The sequence below is a fragment of the Cyprinodon tularosa genome, unplaced genomic scaffold (genome assembly GCF_016077235.1).
Source record: "Cyprinodon tularosa strain WSP-4 unplaced genomic scaffold, ASM1607723v1 ctg668, whole genome shotgun sequence".
NCBI classification, from domain to species: domain Eukaryota; kingdom Metazoa; phylum Chordata; class Actinopteri; order Cyprinodontiformes; family Cyprinodontidae; genus Cyprinodon; species Cyprinodon tularosa.
In genome coordinates, this window is record NW_024039416.1 from 307,478 (window position 1) to 335,036 (window position 27,559).

Below are 27,559 nucleotides of genomic sequence, written 5' to 3' on the forward strand. Positions count from 1 at the left end.
ATAGATTTTCTATGGGGTTAAGGTCAGGAGAGTTTGCTGGCCAATTAAGAACAGGGATACCATGGTCCTTCAACCAGGTACTGGTAGCTTTGGCACTGTGTGCAGGTGCCAAGTCCTGTTGGAAAATGAAATCTGCATCTCCAAAAAGTTGGTCAGCTGCAGGAAGCATGAAGTGCTCTAAAACTTCCTGGTATGTGGCTGCGTTGACCCTGGACCTCAGAAAACACAATGGACCAACACCAGCAGATGACATGGCACCCCAAACCATCACTGACTGTGGAAACTTTACACTGGACTTCAAGCAACGTGGATGAAGTGCCTCTCTTCTTTTCCTCCAGACTCTGGGACCTTGATTTCCAAAGGAAATGCAAAATTTACTTTCATCAGAGAACATGACTTTGGACCACTCACCAGCAGTCCAGTCCTGTTTCTCTTTAGACGCTTCTGACGCTGTCTGTGGTTCAAGAGTGGCTTGACACAAGGAATGCGACAGCAGAAACCCATGTCTTTCATACGTCTGTGTGTGGTGGTTCTTGAAGCACTCACTCCAGCTGCAGTCCACTCTTTGTGAATCTCCCCCACATTTTTGAATGGGTTTTGTTTCACAATCCTCTCCAGGGTGCGGTTATCTCTCTTGCTTGTACACTTTTTTCGACCACATCTTTTCCTTCCCTTCGCCTCTCTATTAATGTGCTTGGACACTGAGCTCTGTGAACAGCCAGCCTCTTTAGCGATGACCTTTTGTGTCTTGCCCTCCTTGTGCAAGGTGTCGATGGTCGTCTTTTGGACAACTGTCAAGTCAGCAGTCTTCCCCATGATTGTGTAGCCTATAGAACTAGACTGAAAGACCATTTAAAGGCTTTTGCAGGTGGTTTGAGTTAATTAGCTGATTAGAGTGTGGCACCAGGGGCCATCAATTTTGAACCTTTTCACAATATTCTAATTTTCTGATATGATGAATTTGAGATTTTCATTTGTTGTCATTTGTAATCATCAAAATTAAACAAAATAAACATCTGAAATATATGAGTTTGTATGTAATGTATGAATATAATATACAAGTTTCACTTTTTAAATGGAATTACTGAAATCAATCTACTTTTTCATGATATTCTAATTTTATGACCAGCACCTGTATATATATATATATATATATATATATATATATATATATATATATATATATATATATATATATATATATATATATAAAAAACTGTAACTGGAGCGTGTAACAAAAGTAATTTCCCTCTGGGATTATTAAAGTATTTCTGATTCTGATTCTGATTTTGAGGATTTATGTAGTTTCCTGGATGAGGGTGGAATTGAATTCCTTATCAAATTTATTTGGTACTGTAATGTTAAATAGTCGCTTTCTTTCTCCCATACATTTTTATTTTAGTAATTGTCGACCTATTCAAAGGAAATATTAAAGCAAAGTTTTATTCAAGTCTCTAATTATAGAAATAAATAAGGGAAAAAATCGAATCTAAAATGTTTATTAAAAGCTGTTTGCATGATTAGTTCACTTTTATTTTAATGTTTTAATATCTGACTTATATTTGTATATTTTCATAGAATTTGTATTTAGTATTTAAGGGAAATTCCGGGAAATTCATTATTTATACCTAAAACTAGTAGGTTCGCAGTGATTTAATGAATTCAGTGTTAATCAGTAAAAAAATTAAAAAATATAATTTCCGTTGAGATCACTGAGTCTGGGAGCGGCCATTTTTGCCCAAATATTGTAACCCCTCCCTCTTGCCATCTTCCAGCAGTGACGTCACGGTGCGGTAAGCCTAGCGCCATTCTCCCCGCTTTCCAAGCTAAATCAATGGGAACTACTAGACACATCTGCAATCAACAACAATTATTGAAGATTTCCAGAGGACTTCACCATTGAAATTCACCAGAGCTATAGTGAAACTGACAATGCCCACGTGCATGGCAGCTGGATGCTGGAATACATCGGGTAAAAGTGAAAAAAAAGAGTTATTCCACCTTTCTGATTCCTGATCCTCCACGGACGGGTTGGTCGTTGGATCGCCAACTTGAAGAGGGAGGATTTGCCATCGAACTTCTGGCCAGAGAAAAAACCCGTAATATGTAGCCAACATTTGGAAGAAGAATGTTTTCAAGATGACTTGGATAATAGCGCGTTGTGACAAACACCAGATACAGCACTGGGACTTGATCAACAGCCGATACCGCACCGTGACGTCACTAACCAGTAGGTGGCAGTAGTGTTCTTTGACAAACATGGATGCCTCCAGTAAAGCACATTCACATGAAAATTACTCTGAATTAAAAACACTGATCATTTATTGAACAGGATGGAATCATTTCAGATTTAAAGAACTTTCAGAAGTTTGGATTCTGAATATGACTGAACTTTTCTTTTAAATTTGCCAGATTTAAGTGATTTCTTTGACCATTGTGGGTTTTTCTTTCATCAAACAAGAGAAACCAAAAAATTTGACCATTATCTAATCAAACAGAGGAAATTCTTTTTTGTTAAAGAAATAACCTCAAAATATTTTTTGGGGGAAATTTTTATTGATATCAGAAAAAGAAAGATCCAAATTTCCCGCGGATCTCTAGCACAGTTTAAAATAAAAAAATAAAACAAAGAATAATAAATGGTATCAAATTTAACATAAAAACAGAAACAGAATAGAATATGAAAAAATACAAAACATTGAAAGTTAAATGTTAAAAAAAACTCCTCAAGCTTAAAAGGCTTAAAAGGGAGAAAAAAAATGGTTACAATTTTTAAAACAATATGTATTTAATGAAAAGTGAAATCCAAAGGTATCGGTTAGCATGCATGGGTAGAAAATAAAAAAAAGAAATATACAAATCTCAAATCTTACTACCTGAAAAAGTTTAAAAGTATAAAACATAAACTAGAAGCTAATACGCTCTAAACTCTCGTAGGATAAGAGAACAGGTTCTTCATGGATCGATGCGTTCACATGATCGGACAGCTCTCCATCCTGGATCCAGTCTAGAAGGAAAGGGTTAACAAAGTCAGAACGGGCCCCTCAAAGGCCCCTAGGGCCTCATTTATACCGAGGAGCCGCCATACAGGTGGAAAACGGGCTCCAGCAGAGCTGAAACTGCAGGGAATCAGAAAGGTGACCAGCGGCTGAAGTTTGGCTTCAGCACAAGGGCGGAGCTAAATGGGGGGCCACAGGTGGCCATGGCCACCCTTAGCCAACCATTCACCACCCCCTCTAATACAGACGGTGGAAGCAGTAATACTTTCAAGAGACATATTTAAAACATTTAAAATTTTCATATATTAACAATTACTTGACAAGAAAAACACTTTGTTTAGTTATGCTCTACTAACATTAAAGATGATAAGTACAGAATGAATGCTGTTTTCAGAGCTAGATTTTGTGTTATTTGGGGTAAAGAGAAAATGATGCGTCTCTGCAAGTCATCTAGGAGTCTTCAGTGAATTCATAGATAAAAAACTATTTTAATAAAAACTTATTAAATAATTAACTTATGTAGATATTAGTAGTTAACATGTAAATATAAAATTTATGCAGAATGATTAGGTAAGTAATTACAATGGAAAAGATGTTCGCTCCAGAACGCTAACCTGAAAGAATTTTATTCACTATACCAGAGGTTACGGATTAGCGGACCGTGGTCCAGATCCAGACCCAACCTGATTTCAAACATTTATAAATTACTGCATGTTGTCTGACGACAGTGTCTAATTTCAGTTGCGCCGCTTCTCCTGTTAATACGGTAAAGCCCTTCGGAGCGTTGTTTGGCTCAACCTGCTGCTGTGAAGCAGGATTCTCCACCATGAACAGAATCGACAATAAATCTGGATCCAGGGTCAAAATGAGCTCCTTGATATGTGCTTTAGAATGGCTTAGTCTCTGGTTAAACCCAGGTTTAAAGCCTTGCAGGGCAGCCTACATGAAAGGAATATTACACCCAAAACATGATTAGCCTTCATTTTCTACTCACCTCCATGCTGAACAACACTCTGGAGTACTTTTTTGATATCTCAAATGCATCTGGAGATCTGGGAGGCTTCTTGCTGTCTGCTGACATTCAAATAATGGAGGTCTATGGTGCCCGAGGCAGAAAGGTCCATAAAAGTCCACAAAAAACGTGTCAATATTCCTCCATACTGCTCGTCCAATGTATTCCAAGTGTCCTGAGTGGGTAGCGTCCATAATTTACTCGAAACGAAGTCATTTAGAATGTTTTTAGAGCATAAACAGTAGTGTATAGGATTTCCTAAAAGCGCGTTCACGAGTCTACGGAAACCGCGGCAGACCAAACCAGATGAAAGTGCGCATTCAGCGTCTGCTCTGCCGATAATGCAAGCATAGAAGAAGAAATGTGCTGTTTACCTGTGCAAAGAAAGAAACAACGAAAGAAAAATGTTTGAGGACTTCAGTGTTGAGGAAGAGCATGAGTTCTTTGCTGAGCTGAATGCGCACTTTCATCTGGTTTGGTCTGCCGCGGTTTCCGTAGACTCATGAACGCGCTTTTAGGAAATCCTATACACTACTGTTTATGCTCTAAAAACATTCTAAATGACTTTGTTTCGAGTAAATTCTGGACGCTACCCACTCAGGACACTTGGAATACATTGGACGAGCAGTATGGAGGAATATTGACACGTTTTTTGTGGACTTTTATGGACCTTTCTGCCTCGGGCGCCATAGACCTCCATTATTTGAATGTCAGCAGACAGCAAGAAGCCTCCCAGATCTCCAGATGCATTTGAGATATCAAAAAAGTACTCCAGAGTGTTGTTCAGCATGGGGGTGAGTAGAAAATGAAGGCTAATCGTGTTTTGGGTGTAATATTCCTTTAAGACAGAAAAAAGAAAGAAAGAAAAACGTTCAGGTGTTTTATAAAGTATGTGAATCGGGAAATTGTCTATATACCAAAGTGAACAATTGTTCTCTACTTCAAAAAACACTTTAGATTTTAAAATGGAAACATTTTCTATTTCATTTTTTTTAATACTATTTATTAAACATTCAATGTATAACATGGATGCATAAAAATCTCATTTTATTTCAGTGTTAAATTCTGTTTAAAGTAACAGATTATAATAAAAAAAGTCTCCAGACCTTTACTGGTTGATGATTTTCTTTATTCGGACCCGGCTGATTTTTAATTGGTTACCGCTGATCTACACCTTTTAACTAGAAAGCATGGATGTTTAAATATATGTGTCTATTTGTTAGCAAATAACTATAGGAAAGTAGAGTTTGTTTTTATTTAGAAAATATGGGCATTGTGCTCGTTAATGTTCCTGTAGGAAAGTGCAGAGGTTCTGGCACCTATCAGCTTTCAGCCACCCCTCAGTGTACGTTAGCGAGTGCCTGGCCACCCTTATAAAAACATTCTAGCTACGCCTCTGCTTCAGCAGCAGGCGAGGAGGTTTACCTTGCGAGGTGTGCTCGTGTTGAACACGTAGGAATGCGGCACTAGTCCCTCGGAGAGCCCTCCGCTACGGAACGAGCGGGACGCAGACGACACGGAGCAGTTGCTGGACTTGTCTGACGGGAGTCCACAGGAGCCGCAGACCACGGTTCGGCTGCGCAGGTTGTATTCGCCGTCTGCGCAGGTGCTGTGAGCCACCTGCTGGAGACGACAGGGAATTGAACCGGGGAAGCCGACCTGCTGCCTTGCTCGCTAAATGGAAGGCTGTGTTTAGAGATGAGGGTGTTTTTAGATCCAAGTCCTCTTACCATGTCTTCATCTTCATCTTCAAACTGAGTGCGGGTTACCTTCCTCATAGCCATCTCCTGCAAAAATAAAACACTTTTCATCAACTTCCTGTCTTGACGTTGAACTCAGGAGCTTCAAAGTCACCTGCAGACTGACTCCATAGATCTTCAGGTGTGTTTGGTTCCAACAAAGCACTCGGTGCCTTTCAGTAGGTCTACACCAATGGATCAATGTTTAAAATAATATTTAGAAAACTGAACTTTCTGTGTCTCTCTTAGCGAATTAAAGTCATCCTCAATTTGAATTCAGTTTATTTCTATAGCTCCAATTCACATCATGTCATCTCAGGTCACTTTCCAGTTCACCAGATCATCCAGTCAGATTGATTCAAAGTTTTCTATCTAAGGAAAACCAGCTGATTGCATCGACTCATTGACTCTTCAGCAATCCCTCACACTAAGCATGCTTGTAGCGACAGTGGAGAGGAAAAACTCCCTTTGAACAGGAAGAAACCTCCAGCAGAACCAGGCTCAGTGTGAGCGGCCATCTGCTGAGGCCCACTGGGGTTCAAGGAGACAGAAGCAGACATAGAAAAAGAAGCATAGATACAAAAGGCAACTGTCAACCAGCTCCACAGGCGGCCCCGTCCAGGAAACACACAGCCAGGCAGACGAGCTCCGAGCCAGCTCCCATGTCAGAGGATGAAGAGAGCACATCCAGTTAGTCACAGTCAGAGAAACAGGACTACACTGGAAAAAAGGCCAAGCTCCAACATCTAGAAACAAAGGTGTTGATGGCAGCAGCACAGCTGATATTTCTCTCCAGGATGGAGTCACAGCCAAACAGGAACAGACCAGATGAAGCTACTATGAGAAAAAGCAGAGAGAGCAGAACGTTAGAGATTGAACTAACAGATTCTGCAGAGTGGGAGAATAGAGATAGAATGAAGCAGAATGATGAAAAAGGGGTCCCTATGTCCTCCAGCAGTCTAAGCCTATAGCAGCAGAACTATAGAGATAGCTCAGGATAACCTGAGCCACTCTAACTAGAAGCTTTATCAAAAAGGAAAGTTTTAAGCCTAGCCTTAAAAGTAGACAGGGTGTCTGCCTCACGGACTAAAACTGGTAGTTGGTTCCACAGGAGAGGAGCCTGAGAACCAAAAGATCTGCCTCCCATTCTACTTTTAGAAGTTCTAGGAACCACTAGTAAACCTGCAGATTGAGAGTGAAGTGCTCTGTTAGGAACATAAGGAACAATCAGATCTCTGGTATCAGATGGAGCTTGGCCATTTAAGGCTTTATATGTGAGAAGGAGGATTTTAAATTCTATTCTGGATTTAACAGGAAGCCAATAAAGAGACTGCAGCAGCCCACACAATACAGTATGCTCCCTTATTGTGTGGGGTACCACAGGGCTCAGTTCAGGGGCCACTTCTTTTTACCCTTTATCTGCTCCTGCTTGGCTCCATAATTAGGAAGAACAGAGTCCATTTCTATTGTTACAGTAGCAGCCATTCAAAATGGCCCCTCCAAGTCAAACCCCAGCCATTGTACAGAACTTTGGTCCTTCGATAAATATTAAACTGTTTTATAAATAAAGTTGGATTAGATTGGATACCTCTCCACTGGCGCTAATGAGCGTGGTCTGGAACTGGTCCCCGGTTCCCCAGGAAGGCTGAGTCTTCCACACCAGGTCTGAAGGAGGATTGTGGACCCCTCCAGCGTTAGATGCCCAAATCTGACCACAGACAAAATGACAGGTTAAACACCTGAGATCTGGCTTTGCTGCTCCGTTTGTAAAGAGTGGAGATGCTGCTGACCGTGACTCTTTGGCCGGCCTTCAGGGTGAACTTAGCTGGGAACTTGAAGATGATGGGAGAGCTGGATCCAATCTGCCGCTTCAGCTGCCAGTTCCCCAAATTCTGATCCTACAGGAGGGACCAAACAAACGGGACATGAAACACCAGGAATGAAGTGAGGCAGACAGCAGCGTTCAATCTAAGAAACACCACCAGGGGGCGGTATGTTCCAACACAGGCTGCCTGCTCACAGGGAAACAAACAACAGATTTTTTAAATTCATTTTACAGTTGAAAAAGAGTTTAAAGCTTTTTTTTTTTTTTTTTTTTTTAACATGTGTTTGAGTCTGTGACCAAAGCTTTATTTCAAAGGTCCAGATATCCAGAGCTTCTGATGCCAAACAGAGCATCGCCTCATTTGACCAAAGATCCAGTTTAATTTGTCGATACCAAAGGTGTCAAGCAGCCGTTGTATTCATAATTTACAGTAATTAATAAAAAATACTGCTATAAACAGATTATTAAGAAATAATCCATAAACTATATAATAAGTAAATATATTTTGCAATAAATAAAAAAATAAATATACATATATATATATTTTTTAAATCTGTTTATCATGAAGTTAAGAAATAAATTGTAATACAAATGACAAAATAAGACAAAATAAAACCATTTTTATCATGTTGATTGTTGTATTTAATGGATGCCTTTTATTGTAATATTTATTTATTTTTTATTGAGAACATCATTTATTAATAACCTTATGAATGTATTTAATTATAAATGAAAGTGCAGCTTTAATGGCGTAATGAATTCTGATCCACTTTAACATATTTTATGGCTGTGGGAAGCGTTGCCTCCATATCTTTGCTGCTCTGACTGTTTTCTTATCTTCTTATTCTGCGTTCTTTTCTTATCCAATCCAATATTATTTATTAAGCACTTAGAAACAACCACAGCTGACCAAAGTGCTCCACAGAATCAATCAATAAATAAATTGTCAGGTTTCTGTTATGTTTTTCTTTTGAGTATTCAGTCTTACTTTACTCCTTGTTTTCTAGTGTTTAGTTTTCTTTTCTCCATGTTTTATAGTCCTAGTTATTTGATTATCATTTTGTTGTTATTTCCAGTTTTCCACGTTTCTATTTGTTGCTCTCTGCTGCCCTCTTGTGTTCTCCCTCTTCCCTAGCTCTTTCCCTCTTTTTTTCTGTGCACACCTTTTCCCAGTTTCCTCATTAGCCCCCTCTTTTTCTCAGTCTCCTTTAAAAGCCCTCTCTCTCAACATATTCTCATTATCAGTTCGTATGAAATCGTACGAAAAGTTATGCACACTATTTCGTGTGTTTTGGACGTTTTTCCTCAAAAAACCACATCAGTGCGCATGCGCTGGCAGACAGGAAAAAAAAGCAGATCCGCGGACGGACGTAAAACTGGGAAAAAAAGTGCAATCATCACTTATTCATGTCTCTAACTACGTTGCTTGCTGTTTTATATCTTAGGGTTAGGGCTAATTGTAATTTATATTCTAAATTCGTGAATGGTGCATCAGATGCGCATGCGCATACGACGAGTAAAACGTCCAAAACGTACGAAATTACGGTGCATAACTTTTCGTACGATGTCATACGCACTCATAATGAGAATACACTGTCTCTCTTCAGTTCCCCTTTGCTGGGTCCTCGTCAAACACTGCCAAACTTTGTCAAACTTCCTCCAACTCCGTCTTCCTGAGTCTTCCTCGTTGTGACAGTGATTCCCCTGATGTCTCCAAGGTTTCTGGTTCGTTTTGACTAGTTTTTATGTTTGATTCTTTTGGATTTTTGGACTCCTGATTTGATGCTTGTTTGGTCTTCGTTTTCATTATTGGATTTTTGGATAACCTGCCTTTGTTTTCAGTTTCCCTATTTAATTAAATCTAAAGAAATTCACCTCTGCCTTCCTGCCTCTGCTTTTGGGTCTACACTCCATAATCAAATCCTGACATAAATATACTATATAATTGTATAAACTGCACTTGATTAATTTTACTTAAGGATTTTATTTAGTCTTAGTCTTTTTCATATTTATTTTACTAAAGAATCATGAGTATGGTTTAAACCTCAGGGTGATACAACTTCATGATTCCTATCCAGATTCTGATTTTAGTCAATTATTCTTTACATTTGGTTTTCCCAATCCTAAAAAAAGTTTAAGAATCTGAAAAAAGTGAATTCTTGAAATAGTGATATGTACACTGCAAAAGTAGAAATCTCAATAAGTTATTTTTTTCTTAAAGTTTAGTTTAGTTTAGTTTATTTAGGATCCCCATTAGCTGTAGCAAGCTACAGCTATTCTTCCTGGGGTCCAACAACAAAACATGAAATAAAAAAATTACAAATGAAATAAAATTATGTGGACATTAAAACAACATCTCCCATAATAAATAAGTGCATTTTTCATTGAATTGAGGAGGTAAGTGAGACACTTTGCCAATGGAACAAGACGACGTCCTTTTAAAATAAGAAAAAACAATGTTATTGTCTTATTTCAAGTGCATATTATCTAACTATCTTATTTTAAGAGTAAAAATACTCATGCAATTGGCAGATCATATTATTTACCTGCTCAAAATAAGGGTAAATATACTTAGCCTACTTTAAGAATTTTTTACTTATTTCTGGATCGTTTTTGCAGTGTAGGCTTCAACCATTTCTGCTGATGGAATGAGTATCTTGGTCCCTTAAAATAAGATTATTATATACTGAAATAGTTTTCTTTTTTTATTTCAATCAAGAGTAAAAAATCTTCCTCCACTGTCACTTTGTTTTCCTTCTTAGCTCAAGGAAGCTGCTCACTTCCAGTTTGATTTTTTTCTTTGTGATTAAAGTTTGATTTTTCTGTTTGTGTAACTTTCAGTCTGTCTGTTGACCTTAATGCTCAACAAAAAGATGAAAATCCTTTAGATCAGGTTTTGATGAGGATCATCAGGATTGTTGAGCTCAGGCTCAAAGTTCAGGGATGCCAGGACGGATCCCTGAGGAACCCCTTCAGATGGATTTCCAACCTCCTCACCTCATCTGCTTTGTTGCTGAGGCGGACATACTTCCCCTCCAGGTCCACCTCGTCCACAGTGACCCGGCCGCTGGCCGAGGCCTGCTGGGTAATGCGGGTACGGGCAACAGCTCCGCCGGTGAAGCTGGACGCCTCGCTGTCGGTGTCGTTGGGGCGGCGCCTCTTGGCGGGGGAGCTGCGAGCGCTGCCGAGGATGGAGCGAGAGTGACCAATGGAAGTGGAGGAGCGACTTCCTGTCACTCTGGTGGGAGGGGGGCTGGGGGAGAGGCGCAGCCTGCAGGGAATGATGGCAGGATGAAGAAAGTGGAAGATAGTTTCAAATCTTCAGAGTGCGGCTGGAAGCGTACCTCTCCTCCTCGCCCTCCAGGAGCTTCCTGTAGGCACATATCTCCATGTCCAGAGCCAGCTTCACGTCCAGCAGCTCCTGGTACTCATCCAGCTGCTGCTGCATGCGCTGCCTCATCTCCGCCATCTCCCGGTCCTTCTCCCCCAGCAGGCGGCGGGTGGTGTCCCGCTCCCTGGACAGAGCGTCCTCCAATTCTCTCAGCTTCGCCTCGCGAGCTGCCAGCTGGATCAGAGTCAGAGATGATACAGGATGTAGAAAACCAGTTATTTTTCTACAATTTTAGGTTGATTTCATTTTCTTATTCTGAATATTTTTAGAGGATAAGTTCCTGTGAGACTAAACCAACCTGTAGAAAACATTTAAAAAATCAGGGGGGGGATTTACCATTAGGCAATACTAGGCAACTGCATAGGGCCCCAAGTTAATGGGGCCCCATAAAACTATGTCTACATGTTTGGTTAATACAACTACTGCTTTTCTTTCGCTAAAATGACATCAGAACGGTTATAATATTAAAGGGAAACGCTGTTTTCTTTACATTGGGTCCTTGATTTTCCGTTATTCCATCATGTTCTACTCACCCATATGAGTTTAGTTTCATTTGGAGCCGTTCTGAAGATATTCCGTTAGGTTATATCCAGTAACGTCTTCCTATGGGCAACGACTTGAAGGTACAAACTAAACTGTTCATCATTTATTCTTTATGGTACGCCAGCATTCAGAACATGGAGGCCAATCACTGTCCCACAGACATCCCTGCTTAGATTTTTGTGTGATTTATGTTTTAAAAACAAAGCGGAGTGTGTATGACATTATCTAGAAATAGAAGAAAAACAAAAACTCTAGCCGGACCCTAATACTTCGTCATAGTATAATGGGGCTGTTTTATGTGTTGTCTTCTCAGGTCAGAGGGCCCCCTGCCTGTTTTTGCCTAGGGCCCCACATTTCTTAAATCTGCCCCTGCCTGAAGGCGTCCTTTAGTCAGGTGACCCGAATGTTCCAGCAGAATGCTCTATAAAGTTGATTGTTTGAAATGTTGTGCTGGTCCTGCTACCTGTTTCTGCAGCTGGCTGAGCTGAACAGATGTGGACTCCAGGCGGGTCCGCGTCTGCTGCAGCTCCTCGTGTGCAGCTCCCACCAGGTGGCTGCTCCTGTCCGCCGTCTGACGAGCGCTTTCCAGCTGCCGGATGGAAACACAATGGTGGATCATTCAGAAACAGACCATCCTACACCGATGTTTGTCCTCCAGTTCAGATTTTAGATTTTGTGTATCTGGAAGCGTTTACATCATATGTTATGATGTTAACATACATTATATGTTAATTTTATTCATTTTTTGTCATTGTCAAGACTTTTTGGTTAAATCGTAGTGAACGGTAAATTTATGTGGAGTCTAACTAAAACCTTTCTGTATGGAAGAGAATTAGGGCCACTCAAAAAAGAAAAGTTAACTGATTTTTAAATTTTATTTCAGTAATATGACAAACACATTGGTGGAAAATGACGAAATTAGGCAACTTTTTACGTGCCTGAGGGGTCCCCTCATTAATGGAGGAGCAGAAGGTCATTAAAACAAGAGAGCTAGTCTCTAAAACAGACATGGCTATGGCTTGATGCTAACATGTTTGTTATCTGTTAGAATTCTGAGATTAAAGTCAGAATTCTGAGATTAAAGTCAGAATTCTGAGATTAAAAGTCAGAATTCTGAGATTAAAAGTCAGAATTCTGAGAAAAAGGTCAGAATTCTGAGATTAAAGTCAGAATTCTGAGATTAAATTCAGAATTCTGAGATTAAAAGTCAGAATTCTGAGAAAAAAGTCAGAATTCTGAGATTAAAAGTCAGAATTCTGAGAAAAAAGTCAGAATTCTGAGATTAAAGTCAGAATTCTGAGATTAAATTCAGAATTCTGAGATTAAAAGTCAGAATTCTGAGAAAAAAGTCAGAATTCTGAGATTAAAAGTCAGAATTCTGAGAAAAAAGTCAGAATTCTGAGAAAAAAGTCAGAATTCTGAGAAAAAAGTCAGAATTCTGAGATTAAAAGTCAGAATTCTGACTGAAATGAAATATAAAAATCAGTTAACATTTTTTTTTTCAGTGCCCCTAATCCTCTTTCGTATTTTTGTCCTTACACTGGAAAAACGATGTCTTTAAATTAAGTGTATTTACCCTTAATTTCAGTAGGTAAATGTGATAGTTCACCAATGGAACGAGTATTTTTACTCTTAAAATAAGATAATTAGATAATATTCACTTGAAATAAGGCAATGCAATTGATTTTACTTATTTTAAAAGTAAATCATCTTGTTCTATTGCCGAAGTGTCTCACTTTCTTCCTCAATTCAAGAGAAAAAGCACTTATTTTAAGAAAAATGACTTATTTAGATTTAATTTTTTTTTGCAGTGTATAAATTTGATTAAACTTCTTACACAACTCTTTTTCAAACTCTTTTTTTCTCCTAATCATTGTTTATGCATATGTGAACATTTGATCTTTAATCAGTTGATATGCGTCAATCATAATATCTATATATATTTATATTTTAGAATTAGTTTTGGTCGTTTAAGCGGTTGTGAGATATAAGAGATTATTGTCATATTATCTCTGACTCGTCTTTCATTTGATTAAAATGACAGCAGCTGTTCTTGGATCAGAACTGTGGACTGATCCAAGATGGCCGCCCTCAAGGCACATCAGCCCGCGTCCAATGATGCGTCTACGTATATAATGTCTATGAGTAGAACACCTTGGTTCTGGTCTTATTAAAGCATTCTGTTGCAGACCAGTTTCAGTGTTTGGGTTCTGCTTGATGACCCAGTTTGGACTTTATCAGACAGTTAACTGTCTGCAGAGGAGATTGTGGTTTAATTAGTGTCTGCGGGTTCTGGTGCATCTCTAAAGATCTACCTTTGCATTGTAGGTCTTCTCTATTTCCTCCTTGTAGAGCTGAACCTGCAGCTCGTGCTGACTCCGCATCTCTGCGAGCGCTTCCGACAGTTTGCTCTCAAACTCCTGCTGGTGGCCGCTGTCCAGCTCCACCATCCGGGACTCGTGGCGCCTTTTTATCTCCCGCAGCTCCTGGTAAACGCGAAGAGAAGAAGAATAAATCTCTGCTGAGCTCGTTATTAGACGTTTATGTTGGAGGAAGCTGAACCTCAGAGTGAAGGTTCTTCTGAAAGTCCAGCTCCTCTTTGAGAGTCTGGATCCGGTTCTCTCCATCCACCCTCCGCAGCATCTCGTCCTGCAGCTGCTTCTTGGCATCTCCCAAACTGGTTTCCAGCTACGACACAAGAAGGAAAACAAATGCCTTTCATGCTGAAGACCAGAGGAGGATGAGAAGGTTAAGGTTCTGTTTCTGGTCCCAGAGGTCCGGTCTTACCTTAGCCACCTGGGCCTTCAGGTCCCGGTTCTCAGCATCCAGGTTCCGTTTCTCTCCCAGCGCCGTCGTCAGAGAGGCGTCCTTGGAGTTCAGGAGAGCCTCCAGGTCCTTGAGCCTCTGCAAGGCTGCTGCCAGCTCCGACTCCTTCTTGGTGTTCCTGCAGAGACACAGAGCGCCGTGAGCTCCGGAGGAGTCGGCGGCGGCAGAACCAGGACAGGTTTTCTCCTCATTCATATCCTATGAGCCAACAGTTTAACCCAGTCAGCCAGTAGATGAGATAAATATAAACATTTTCCAGATCTCGGGAAGTCAGAAGGAAGCAGCCTGTTCTCACTGTTTGGTTTTTGAAAAAATTATACTTAAAGTCTGATAAGATGGACGATCAGGACGATGTAACCCCATCGTTAGCTTCTGCATCAGAACCTTATAAACATTTAATGGTGATTATTAATGTTGCACCGATGCCATTTTTTTGGCCCTGATCCCTGGCTGTGCAGTATGGGCCGATACCATCTGCTTGAAATTGATGTGGGTGTCAGGAATCCAGTTTGTGTGGTCTGTTTTTGTGTTTCCTTTCCTCCTCCACCAGGTGGTGCCCCGTCCTCATTGGGTCTCCCTGCACACCTGCAGCTCGTTGCCTCATTACCTGTGGAGTGTTCTTAAGCTGCTGACTGCCACTACCTCGAGGCCAGAGTGTTTGCCAATACAGGGTATTCTAGCCATGCTTAGTTTAGCAGAGTCTAACCTGAGTTTTTGTTTGCCAGTTTGGGTACTCTAGCCAAGCAGAGTTTTTGTTGAGTCAAACTGAGTTTTGTCAAGCTGAGTCTTAACTTTGTTCTTGTCTTTGTCTCTCGGCAGGAAGTCATCCTGCAAACTGGATTTGTTCGGACCTTCTCTTTCTGGAAGGATCAACTCAGCTTCTAACTGAGCTGGGATCCCAAACAGGAAGTTTGGATCCATTTTCCCCAAGAGGTCGTTTGAGCTTCACACCGAGCAAAGGTTTCATCTGTTCCACATCCCGTTCAAGTACCGCAGGAAATTTGAGTGGCAGTCAGCTTCTCCGTTCACTCCAAACAGGAAGTTTGGATCCACTTTCCCCAAGAGGTCGTTTGAGCTTCACACCGAGCAAAGGTTTCATCTGTTCCACATCCCGTTCAAGTACCGCAGGAAATCTGAGTGGAAGTCAGCTTCTCCGTTCATCTAGGAACAACTTAAGTCTGAGTAAACCCCATCCGCCCAACACCAAACAAGACAATCTCTGGAACCTTCCCTCACAGACTGGATTCCATAAAGGACATCTTTTCCTGGAGAAGTGAGTCTGCAACCTTTTCCTCCAATTCAAAAGCAAAGATTAAAATTTCCCACTGAGCCTGAACTGACCGCAGTGTCTTCCCCTCACCTTCCAGTTCTGGTTTGACGGTGTTCAGAGCAGCACTGGATTCATCACATTATTCCTAATAAACCTGTATAAACTTTTCCCTGGTCTCTGTTTGGTCTTCTGCATTTTTGGGTCAGAACTTTAATAGAATCATGACAGTGTGTGTATATATGAAGAACTGCACACTACTTGGATGTAAAATAATTGCCATCATGGCTTTGTCAAGCTGCTGCCTACCTTTGTGAAGCAGGAAAAAGACTAAAACAAAGTGAATCCAGTACAGGTGCTGGTCATAAAATTAGAATATCATGAAAAAGTAGATTGATTTCAGTAATTCCATTTAAAAAGTGAAACTTGTATATTATATTCATACATTACATACAAACTCATATATTTCAGATGTTTATTTTGTTTAATTTTGATGATTACAAATGACAACAAATGAAAATCTCAAATTCATCATATCAGAAAATTAGAATATTACTGAAGACCAATAAAAACAAAGGATTTATAGAAATGTTGGCCAACTGAAAAGTATGAACATGAAAAGTATGAGCATGTACAGCACTCAGTATTTAGTTGGGCCTCCTTTGGCCTGTATTACTGCAGCAATGCGGCGTGGCATGGAGTCGATCAGTCTGTGGCACTGCTCAGGTGTTATGATAGCCCAGGTTGCTCTAATAGTGGCTTTTAGCTCTTCTGAATTGTTGGGTCTGGTGTATTGCATCTTCTTCTTCACAATACCCCATAGATTTTCTATGGGGTTAAGGTCAGGAGAGTTTGCTGGCCAATTAAGAACAGGGATACCATGGTCCTTCAACCAGGTACTGGTAGCTTTGGCACTGTGTGCAGGTGCCAAGTCCTGTTGGAAAATGAAATCTGCATCTCCAAAAAGTTGGTCAGCTGCAGGAAGCATGAAGTGCTCTAAAACTTCCTGGTATGTGGCTGCGTTGACCCTGGACCTCAGAAAACACAATGGACCAACACCAGCAGATGACATGGCACCCCAAACCATCACTGACTGTGGAAACTTTACACTGGACTTCAAGCAACGTGGATGAAGTGCCTCTCTTCTTTTCCTCCAGACTCTGGGACCTTGATTTCCAAAGGAAATGCAAAATTTACTTTCATCAGAGAACATGACTTTGGACCACTCACCAGCAGTCCAGTCCTGTTTCTCTTTAGCCCAGGCAAGACGCTTCTGACGCTGTCTGTGGTTCAAGAGTGGCTTGACACAAGGAATGCGACAGCAGAAACCCATGTCTTTCATACGTCTGTGTGTGGTGGTTCTTGAAGCACTCACTCCAGCTGCAGTCCACTCTTTGTGAATCTCCCCCACATTTTTGAATGGGTTTTGTTTCACAATCCTCTCCAGGGTGCGGTTATCTCTCTTGCTTGTACACTTTTTTCGACCACATCTTTTCCTTCCCTTCGCCTCTCTATTAATGTGCTTGGACACTGAGCTCTGTGAACAGCCAGCCTCTTTAGCGATGACCTTTTGTGTCTTGCCCTCCTTGTGCAAGGTGTCGATGGTCGTCTTTTGGACAACTGTCAAGTCAGCAGTCTTCCCCATGATTGTGTAGCCTATAGAACTAGACTGAAAGACCATTTAAAGGCTTTTGCAGGTGGTTTGAGTTAATTAGCTGATTAGAGTGTGGCACCAGGGGCCATCAATTTTGAACCTTTTCACAATATTCTAATTTTCTGATATGATGAATTTGAGATTTTCATTTGTTGTCATTTGTAATCATCAAAATTAAACAAAATAAACATCTGAAATATATGAGTTTGTATGTAATGTATGAATATAATATACAAGTTTCACTTTTTAAATGGAATTACTGAAATCAATCTACTTTTTCATGATATTCTAATTTTATGACCAGCACCTGTAGAACTTTTTATGCGTACCTGGAATGGGGGACAATAGTTAAAGAAACTTTAGGCTCTCAAAATGGTATCGGTGCCCTATTAGTTGGTACTTTCCTACATCCGCCCCTGTCTACTGGAGTAATAATCATGAATATATTTGACACCTCTGACTAATCCAGGATTATTTTAACCATGTGGGATTTATCATTTCTAGCCCAGTCTGTCATGTGGAAAATAGATAAATGCAAACAGTAAAAGTCGTCTTTGGAAGAGGAAACAATAGAAATGGAGCGTGAATAGATAAAATCAAGTTGAAATTATATTTATTTTTTATTTGTACCAACTGTAAGCTAATGTTGCTGGGAAACATTCTTCTACTTCCTCTCCTCTCTTCCTCTCGCTTCCCTCCTATGCCTGCAAACCCACTTTAAAACGATTACCGCCCCCTAAAGGGCCGGAGGGGGAGAGACAGTGTCTTGTTACATCTAATATAGTTACGATCAAATCTGAGCTGGGATTTTTGAAGTTTTGTTTTATTTTTGTTTTATGAAGTTGTATTATATTGCAAATGCAATTAACTTTAAATCCCTAATTCAGATATGTTTTTATTTTTATGATCCTTTCCTCTGGGCTGCATGTCTTTAGAAAATGGAAGTTCAATGTTGACAAGAACCAGTTAAAGTAAAATAGTTGTGGAAGAAAAACATAATAAAATAAATGGAAAGAGGGAAAATATCAAAACTTTTATCAGGACTTTAAAAAATGCCTCTAACTGTGTTTTATTTGTTTAACTGTGTTTTAATAATGTGGAATAAACTGGCTTCTATTGTTGGAATAAAAAAAATAAAAAATACCCTAAGCACATAAATAGAAACAGATCCAGTGTGAGAGGGAGGAGGGCATGGCCCTGCCCAGCCACCCCTCAGCTCCGCCCCTGTGAAACAGAACCAGAGGACAACCTTCGGTGCAGATGACTCACAGCCCAAGAAGCTGGTCCCCGTGAATCCCGTAACCACAAGCCACGGCTGCTGCTGTTTAGTTGCCATGGCAACGTCTTGGCCATACCCAAAACAGACAAGTTTTCCCCCCCCAGAATATTTATGGAAATAAAAGAGGAAAAAGTACAGCCTGAGACTCTGCCACGTATATAATGATGGTGAAGGAGGAGGACGGGGAAAGAGTTAGTCATCGGGGTCTAAGGGAGCAGAGGGGGGGCAGGAGGGAACCGGGGGGGTGGAGCTGCTGATCCTGGTGCAACCATGGAAAAAAGGTTTCAGTGACACACTGAAAAATTTTTCCCTGAAGCTAAGAATAATTCTCAGCTATAAACAGATGAGTAGTAAATGGTTTAATTTGTTTATGTATTTAATGCATTTATGGATGAAATATTAACATCCATTAGATCAGTTACACCTGCGAGGCGAAATGAAAGCCTTCGTTTCCTGACGTTTGCTTCTAATGAACAATGTCTGGCTCTCAAAGATCAGAGGGTTTCTGCAGAAAACCTTCAGGCAGCGCTGCGTCCCATGATCGTCCCATAAATACGCCTTCTGTCTCTGAGTCTATTTCTGATTTTCTCAGTTTTCTGTCATAAAGGAGGTAAAATACTGGTTGAAATAACAGTTAGAGTGAATTAGATGCTTCTGCAGCAGGTTCTGGGAGCCCTGGACCGGTTCTGGAGCCAGTTTCAGGTTGGCTTATTAAACTATTAATGTTACCTCCCAACAGAGGTGCATTTAAGAAATGTAGGGCCCTTGGCATAAAGGGGCACCTTAAAACAAAAGGTAAAAATCAATGCAATCCTCTGAGGTTGAAGCTGATTTAAAGGCAAAGTTAGGGGTCTAAAACCTTTGGTGTTTGGAGCCTCTGCAACTAGTGAATAAAATCGAGAAAACACCAACTATTGGTTTTAAATAGAGTATAATAACATAGTATAATAAGTCGTAAAATAGATCTATTTCTCAGAGTCATTAACATGAAAATTGGATTTTATTTTCTATATTTTTCACAAAGAAAAAATCCATACTTGTATGGATTTAAATGGATAAAATGTTTTATGTATATTTAAAACCTTTGTTGTTTAAAACAGAAACCAAGAATAATAAGCTGTGTTTTATTCAAAGGTCAAAATGAATAAAATGACTTTTTGGGTTTTAAAGATTGCAGACATTTAAAGTCGTAGGGAAGCGGCCGTTCCAACCGTTGCATTTCCGAATTCTCCTGAGTGGTGCCCGACTTTACACGAGAGAATAAAGTGAATGTGATTGGTCGATTATCAAGGGGGCGGGATTGTTGTGGAGGAAGGTTCTCAAGCAAGTTTGGTTGTGGCCGGTTTGTCAGAAGCATCTTGCTAACCAGTTAGCATCTTAGTGCTAGCAGGTTCCCAATGGGAAATTCCATTGGTTCCAAGTGGCACTAAATTGGTGACTTAGAAACGACGCTGTCAAGGAACGCTATGGACAGCGGAAACATGCAAGAGGAGGAGAGTTTAGTGTCGGAGGTCGTGGATGAGTCTCCTCCGTCATCCATTTTTTATTTAGAGGAGGAAAGCGGGGACGAAGATGTTGTGGAAGAGGACGCCAGGGCGGCAGAAGCTTGGTTTGGTGTAGAAGGCTTCCAGCCGTACATGTTTGAGCCCTTGCCTCGCAACGCTGCCAGTTCTGTTAGCTCTACGCCTGCCGAAGACACAGGCGTCCATCCCTGTGAACACTGGGACGCAACTCAATGGGAAAGGAAAGGATTCTGATTTCAACCGTTGCGTATATTAGCTGCGACACATGAATCAAGATGCTATGACCGAAAACATTTGATTGACAGATGACCGGTGATATATGATTGGCCGAATTTAGGTGTTCAGGCTGACGTAGAACTAACTGGTCTGCAGAAGATAACGAAAAAAAACACATTTCAAGACAGCATTTTTCTTTTAAATAGAAATTTTCTAACTTTTGGGACAATATTGTCTGATTAAGAGTACATTTATATACATATTTAAGCCAGAATGATTTAATATGATTTCCCTACGAGTTTAAAACCCAACATCCAAGATGGCCGCCATGTGCATTAAACACATGCAAAGCTGCAGAATTGAGAAGACTTTACATCTGACGGTTTGTTTCTTTGTGATTTGGTCACAAAGTTTCAGGGATTTTGATGTTCGGGGTCCTGCATGCTGGCTGCTGCTAAGTCCCGCCTCTTCCTATTCTAATATCGAATTCAGTTTCAGTTCAGTTTATTTCTATAGCTCCAATTCACATCATGTCATCTCAGTTTCCAGTTCAACCAGATCATCCAGTCAGATTGATTCAAACTTTTGTACTTAAGGAAAACCAGCTGATTGCATCGACTCATTGACTCTTCAGCAATCCCTCACACTGAGCATGCTTGTAGCGACAGTGGAGAGGAAAAACTCCCTTTGAACTGGAAGAAACATAAATTTTTGCCCTGTTTTTAGAGTCTGAATCTAACAATCGAAGGACTGGCTCTTTATTCAGTTAACCTCCATGTTTTTGATCATATTCTGCTGCAAGCAGAAGTCATACAATCTGGCATGTGATGTTTGGTGCCGTGTTCCCCACCATTAACCCACCTGGCTTTCAGCTCCTTGTGCTCCTCCCTCACTTTGCCCAGCTCCAGCTGGAGTCTCGCTCTCTCTTTGGCCACCGAGTCCAGAGTCTTGCGGGCGTCGGCCAGCTCCGTCTCGTAGGCGGCCTTCAGGCCCGTCAGCTCCCGGGTCACCTCGGTCTCGGACTCGGTGATGCGCATGCGCAGGCCGGCGTTCTCCGCCTCGAGAGAGCGCACTTTGTCGATGTAAATGGCCAGGCGGTCGTTGAGGTTGCAGAGGTCCTCCTTCTCCTGGAGCCGAGTGATGCGGTTCGGGGACAGAGGGGTGTTTCCGCCTCTGGTTGAGCTTTTGGGTGTGGCCATTTTACCTCTGTACCTTTGATAAAAAAAATACCTGTTAGCATTTCCTCCTAAAGATGGATCTTCTACCTTTATGAGCACATTATTCCTGCTTAGGGCGTCTTTGCAGACGATATTCTTTACGTTTATTTAAAGTAAATTCAGGAGAGCTTCTCAAATCTGCTTAAAAGAATAAAACCTGAATAAGTTGGTATTTAAAATCTGTACAGCGACCTCTTCAATGCATGAAACACAAAGACCTCATTAATCCAGAGTCATTGGGAGGGGCCGGCGACTCCACCCGAAATTAAAAGAATTAAAACATCTCTGCAATAAAGTTTTACCTATTAAATCCTGATAGAAGGAGAGGAAACTGCTCGCTGGATCTTCTCTGACTCGTCTGTAGCTTCTTCGGACCAGCCTGTTGGCTCTGTTACTGAGCTGTCTGAGGATTGATCTGAGTGCCCATGTAGGAAAGAATGAGATGGGTGGAGAGGAGGGAGGCGGCCCCAGTTTGGCTCCTGGTAGGTGCTTGTTCTCTGTCGGCTGTGGGTGTGCAGCTTGAATGAATGAGTCAGCCTCAGCTCAAATAAACACACAGATCTGTGATGCGTTTATAATTACAGTAACTGAGTCAGCGCAAGCGGAAAAAAAGAAAAACCAGTGGAGGACTGGGACTGAAGCGTTTCCAGTTGCTGTCCTGTTGTACTTGCACAATTTTCTTCCTTTAACTCTGCTGTTTTGTTCATGAAAGAAGTCCGATTTTAAGTCTTATTTAACAGACGTCAGCTCAGCCCGAGCCCAGCATCTAACCAGGCTGAGCTCTGGACTTTGACTAGGCCGTTACAGAACTTTGATGGTTCTGTTTTCCCGTCTCTCTGCTGTAGATCAGCTGCTGTGTTTGAATCACTGTCCTGCTGATGACCCAGACTGGACCATGATTAATAATCCCGTACCATCAGCCTGCCACCACTGTGCTTGCTGTTCGGCTGCACTCACCACATTAAATGATAAAACAAGAGGGGTGTATGTTTTAATGTGTGTGGGGGGGTGTGGGCTGCTCAGTGATGCAGTGGGCAGCACTGCTACCTTGCAGCAAGACGGCTCCGGGTTCGATTGTGCACGTAGTTAGCATGTTGCATGATCTGAGATCCATAAAAATGTCTGTAAATGAAGGATTTTTGTTTGTTCCTTGGTTTCAAATCATAGAAACATGACATCAGATCTTCATCTGTGAGAATATAAAAGTAATCTTTGTTAGTATACAAATGAATCATTACTCTTTAATCTGTGTAGTTGCACAGTTCTTATTGGTGTGGAGAGGAGTTTGGACTTGAGTCTTAATCCTTTAATCGCCATGACATCACATTTCTATTTATTCTTAAGAGTGAATCATAAAAATCTATTAATATGTGAAAAGTGTGACATAAATTATGTTGTTTTTTACCAACTAACAGCAGCTAGAAAGGCTTTTTGAAATATTAAAGTTGTGTTATTTATGGTTTAAATAACAGGATTTCTACTATTTAGAGCAGCATGTTAATCAGCGAGGAGGAAACAATGTCTTCCTGTTATTGGTTTGAATAAACTGCAATCATTCCAGCATTTATTGTTTTTTCTTCTTTTCATTGAAATGATTTAAAAAACACTGATTTTTTTTCTCTTCATCACTACCTGCAGCAGAAAAAGCAGCACAGACCCTGAGAAAGAAGAGGAACCTGAGAGGCTGAGTGTCAAGGTTGGGTTTGGTTTGGAAGACCCAAATGCAGAGGCAGAGAGGATGAGGAGATTTCTAGGAGTTTTATTGGAGCAAAAACAGTAAACAAAGGCAGGAATCCAAAAATCCAACAAATAATGAAAAGCAAACCAGAACTAAGAAGACATCTGGGAAAACCAAACACGAGGAGCCAGGGAGACGAGGGAGGTGGACAACAGCATGGGAGGACAGCAAAGACAAGGAACCAACAAAGAGTGAGAGCAGAGGGAGAGCATATGTAGCTGACTGAGACAAAGGGAGGGCTAACGAGCTGACAAGGAGCAGGTGTGAGAGGAGACAACGAGGGAGCCAAGGGGAAAGGAACACACACACCAGAGGGAATTAAACCAATAAAACTAGGAAACATAGAGCAAAGTAAACACAAAGTAACACAATAGAAACAAGACCATGACACTGAGATCAGTGAGAGAAACAAGAAAGCACACTGCAAAACATCCCTTAATTTCAGCTGGTAAGACAGTTTCCCATATAATTGTGATTAAATGATTTATGGATTGATAAAGGATAAGAGCCCTGCGAAGGACTGGCAACCTGTCCAGGGTGGACCCCGCCTCTCGCCCATTGACTGCACCAGCACCCCTCGTGACCCCACTGGGGACAAGCTTGTCAGATGATAGATGGATGGATGGATAAAGGATAAGAAAAAAATATATATATTTATGTCTACTGCATAAGATCTGTTTTAGGGCTAAAATCCTTAATCCCGTTCATCTTCTTCAGCTGCTCAGCTTAAAGGCAAATTCCCTTTTCTTAAGAACTTTTTACTTATTTTCAGACCAGCTTTGCAGTTTAGGATATATAAACATATACGGTATATACATGTTTAAGCTAAAAGAAGTAAAGAGCTAAGTTAAAGCTGCAGCAAAACGTTCATCTGTATCAGGGCAGATTTACAGGACAGAGCGTAGAAAACAACAGGTGCAGGTGGAAGGCTGAGAATGACCTTGCTCCGACCGACACACAGAAAGAGCTGATTTTGTAGAAGCAGAAAAACAGGAAACAACTTAATACGGCAAGATGGGAATGTATGGAGTATGATTAATCTGTGGGACCGTCTGTGTGAAATTGTAAGATTCTCCTTGATCAAGATGATTAAAAAGAGCCTGTGTTGGAGAGGAGGCCACAGGTGCTCTTTGCAGATGCGTGCTGTTGATGTTGATGCTGGTCTCTCTTTGCAAAGGCCAGTCGAAGCTTTATCGTCAAGCCTCTTTATTTCACTCCATCTAAGTTGACCTGCACTCGAATCAACGGACCCGGGGAAGCCAAGACGGTTTTCAACAATTTGGGGGCTCGTCCGAGGATTTGGGGCGTTAGGATCGAGGACGAGGGACACAGGCTAGCCAACAAAAACCTAAGGAGAACCTGTTTAATTAAACCTGCATTTTGGGTTTAAAACAACTAAATTAAGTGTCCCGAGTTCTACTAAGCCTAAGTCTATGAAAGGAAATAGAAGGAGTGATATAAAACAATGGTTGGATGGTTGAATTAAAATACTGAGACCCAGCAGGGGGGCGACTCTGTGGACTCAGGTTACAGATATATAAAGTTCTGAACACACAGAACTAAAACAGAATAGAATAATAAGTTGTGCTCGAAAACACAACGAGTAAAATAAAGTCCTGTGAGTCCAAGATATCTTTTTTATTAAACTATGAGCTGACAAACAACAAGACCAGACAAAAGCTAAGGTTAAAATTAGGGATGCACGATATTGGGATTTTGGCCGATATCCGATATTTTAAAACTCATGTAGCCGATAACCGATATCGATACCGATGTTAAAGCTGGACAAAAATAAGTAGTCATTGAAAATAGCAGTTTTGTTATCCATTTCTGACACTTTGAAAAATAATATACTCAAATATATTTTCATATGCTGATACCAAATCGATTTTTAAAAACGCGGTATCGATCTATTTTACTTTCAAAATCTGGTGAAATTTCATCGTTCTGTTACAAACTCTCGTGATATTTTGCAAATTCTTGTGAGATTTTGTTAGTAAAATAGATCGATACCGCGTCAATATATCAACATATAAAAATATGGCAACATTTGGTGAATTTTCGGGGGATTTCGTAGCATAACGATGACATATAGCAATATTTCATTAGTAAAAGAGATTGATATGGTGTATTTAAATGGCAATATATCAGCATAGGAAGATATTGGGATATCTTCATATGCTTCATAGGAAGAAGAAGAAGTAGTATTTTTTTTTTTAGACTTTAGAAACTCAGAAGCTGATCAAATATCGGGTTAAATATCGGTGGGGTGGCCGATGTCCGATATTCAGTTTTAAGGCCGATACCGATAGGGGACCGATTATATCGTGCATCCCTAGTTAAAATACATGAGCTGTGAGGTGAGCAAACGCACCCCAACATCGTCACACTAAGGGAGGGAAAGCATGAGTGTGTGTGTGAAGCGGATATCATGAACTATGTGGGCTGTGGATAATTTCTAACTCTGTTTTGTTGCAAAATGTATCCTGTGTCACTGATATTATGATCTAGAATATTTTGTGCTTTAAAATTTTGGTTGTTAATTGTTTAAGGTTGGACTGATGTGAGAAAAGGGAGGGGCCGGTTTATCTCCAGAAAACAGAGCAGACAGACAGTGAGGGAGACCGGCGGTTTTTTTTCTGTCGCACCATCCCTTCCAGGGAATTAAGAAAACAGCAAAAGTAAAGATAAAACTAAAAGCAGTTAGACAAAATGCAGGGTGAGTTTGATAGAGAAATAAATGATGATGGATGGGGACCAGTTGGTAGCGAGGACGGTGGTGATTGAGAATTCACAAAAAAATGAAGGGCAGAAACGGGTGAAGAAGATGGAAGTGCAGGTTGAGAAAGAATTAGAGAAAGAGCGCAAAAGTAAGGAGGGGAAATTAGTTCTGGTTTAAGGCGAAGGAATGGAAATCATAGGGTGTGTAAACTTATTCTGATGTCTAACCTGAGCAAATAAATCTTGGGTTTCTATAAACGTGCACACGCAGCTAAACAAGGATCCTAAAATGAGGCTAAAAGCACTGATGCAGAGGTCTTTAGATCGGACTGGTGAATAAATTATGATTTTTTGTTGAAATTGGGAAAATTCCATTATGAAGATCTATTAAAAAATTGTTACTGATAGATTAAAGAAACTTTATGTAGCCAAAGTCTGTCTGTCTGTCTGTCATATATGTTGAATCCATGTGAGGTAGAATGTATATGGTGCATTTTGAAATGATCTAGAATAGTTTTTGATGTGACATTAATATGATTGGGGGGATCGAGAAATAGAAGGTGGATTACCAAGAGGAAAACCGCAGCTCAAACTGAAGCCCATGATCTACCATTAGGCAATACTAGGCAGTACCATACATGTAAACAGAGTCGGTATGGCTAATACAACTATTTGTTTACATAATTATGTTTTTAATAAAAATCCTTTGGCTAAAATGCCATCAGAACGCTGATAATATTAATTGTGTCTCAGCCCCCCCCCCCTTCAGTGTCCACCATCTTGGATCAGTCCATTTGCTGCACATGTTCAGAAAGGTCCAAACAGACAGCAGCAAACCATCTGAAAACAAACCATGCAAAGAGCAGTGTTGCCAACTTAGCGCTTTAGTCGCTATATTTAGCCACTTTTCAGACCCCTCTAGCACTTTGATTTCTAAAAAGCTCCTAGCGCCAAATCTAGAGACTTTTTTCTGCTACTGGAGACTTTGGAGACAACATCTAAAAGCAGCAAACTCTGCTCTCCAGAGCGAGTAGATTGGTAACCCCGCCTCCTGCTCTGCTCTATCTTGTCTGCTGTCATGATTCATGCAGCTATTATTTCATCCAAATGAAAAATGGAGAACAGATAAGCAGATCATGGCTTGTCTACAGTGAAAAGAAGGACTGGATTATTTACTTTGGCCTTTTTGGAAACACAGGAAGGAGCAATCAGCTAAGTGAGCTTAGTGCTTGGAAAAAATCTTTCATTCCTTTAGAGACAGCATGAAAAGTCAGCTGAGTACAAAACATAGAGAGGAAAACAAGAAGAAAAGGGACAAGAAGAGAGGGACACAACCTAGAACAGATAATGGATGTCTATTCTATCTATTCTCATAAACATTGCCTGGTTCTGCAGAAACTCTTGGCTGGACAGTTTTCATTGAATTTACTCTTCTTCACATTGCCCAGATTAAACGTTAGCGGCTCATCACCCCCTAGGTCCGACAGCGTTTTCATTGGTTCCGCTATCGGTGATAGTTACAGCAAAAAATATCGTCAATTATTTTTGTGTTTCATATGGATTAAAAAATAATATCCTATTTATGACATGGTAACTATTTTACTACCTG

General features: G+C 40.6%; 1 protein-coding gene across 2 annotated transcripts; it reads right to left on the minus strand.

Annotated features, from left to right (window-relative positions):
• Positions 1–2,660: 2,660 nt before the first annotated feature.
• On the minus strand, positions 2,661–21,510 carry LOC119771374 (lamin-A-like). 2 transcript variants are annotated; one of them, XM_038267253.1, is made up of 12 exons: positions 21,136–21,510; positions 14,297–14,453; positions 14,072–14,197; positions 13,825–13,995; positions 11,973–12,098; positions 10,920–11,140; positions 10,573–10,846; positions 7,541–7,648; positions 7,339–7,458; positions 5,742–5,798; positions 5,437–5,631; positions 2,661–3,007 (listed from the first exon to the last, which is right to left on the minus strand). In XM_038267253.1, exons 1-12 carry the CDS (start codon positions 21,471–21,473, stop codon positions 2,972–2,974), a joined length of 1,929 nt encoding a protein of 642 aa, XP_038123181.1. In that variant the 5' UTR covers positions 21,474–21,510; the 3' UTR covers positions 2,661–2,971. The 2 variants fall into 2 exon arrangements, with proteins under 2 accessions (XP_038123181.1, XP_038123180.1); XM_038267252.1 differs by having other exon boundaries at positions 2,662–3,007; positions 5,437–5,634; positions 21,136–21,509.
• Positions 21,511–27,559: the final 6,049 nt, after the last annotated feature.

Bases quoted from the DNA above. Each gene is read 5' to 3' on its own strand.
- LOC119771374 (XM_038267252.1), bottom strand. From the start codon at position 21,473: ATGGCCACACCCAAAAGCTCAACCAGAGGCGGAAACACCCCTCTGTCC. The intron at 10,847-10,919 runs GTACGCTTCCAG...CATTCCCTGCAG, and splicing joins CTGGAGGGCGAGGAGGAGAG to GCTGCGCCTCTCCCCCAGCC. The intron at 5,799-7,338 runs GTATCCAATCTA...TTATTTTTGCAG, and splicing joins TCATTAGCGCCAGTGGAGAG to GAGATGGCTATGAGGAAGGT.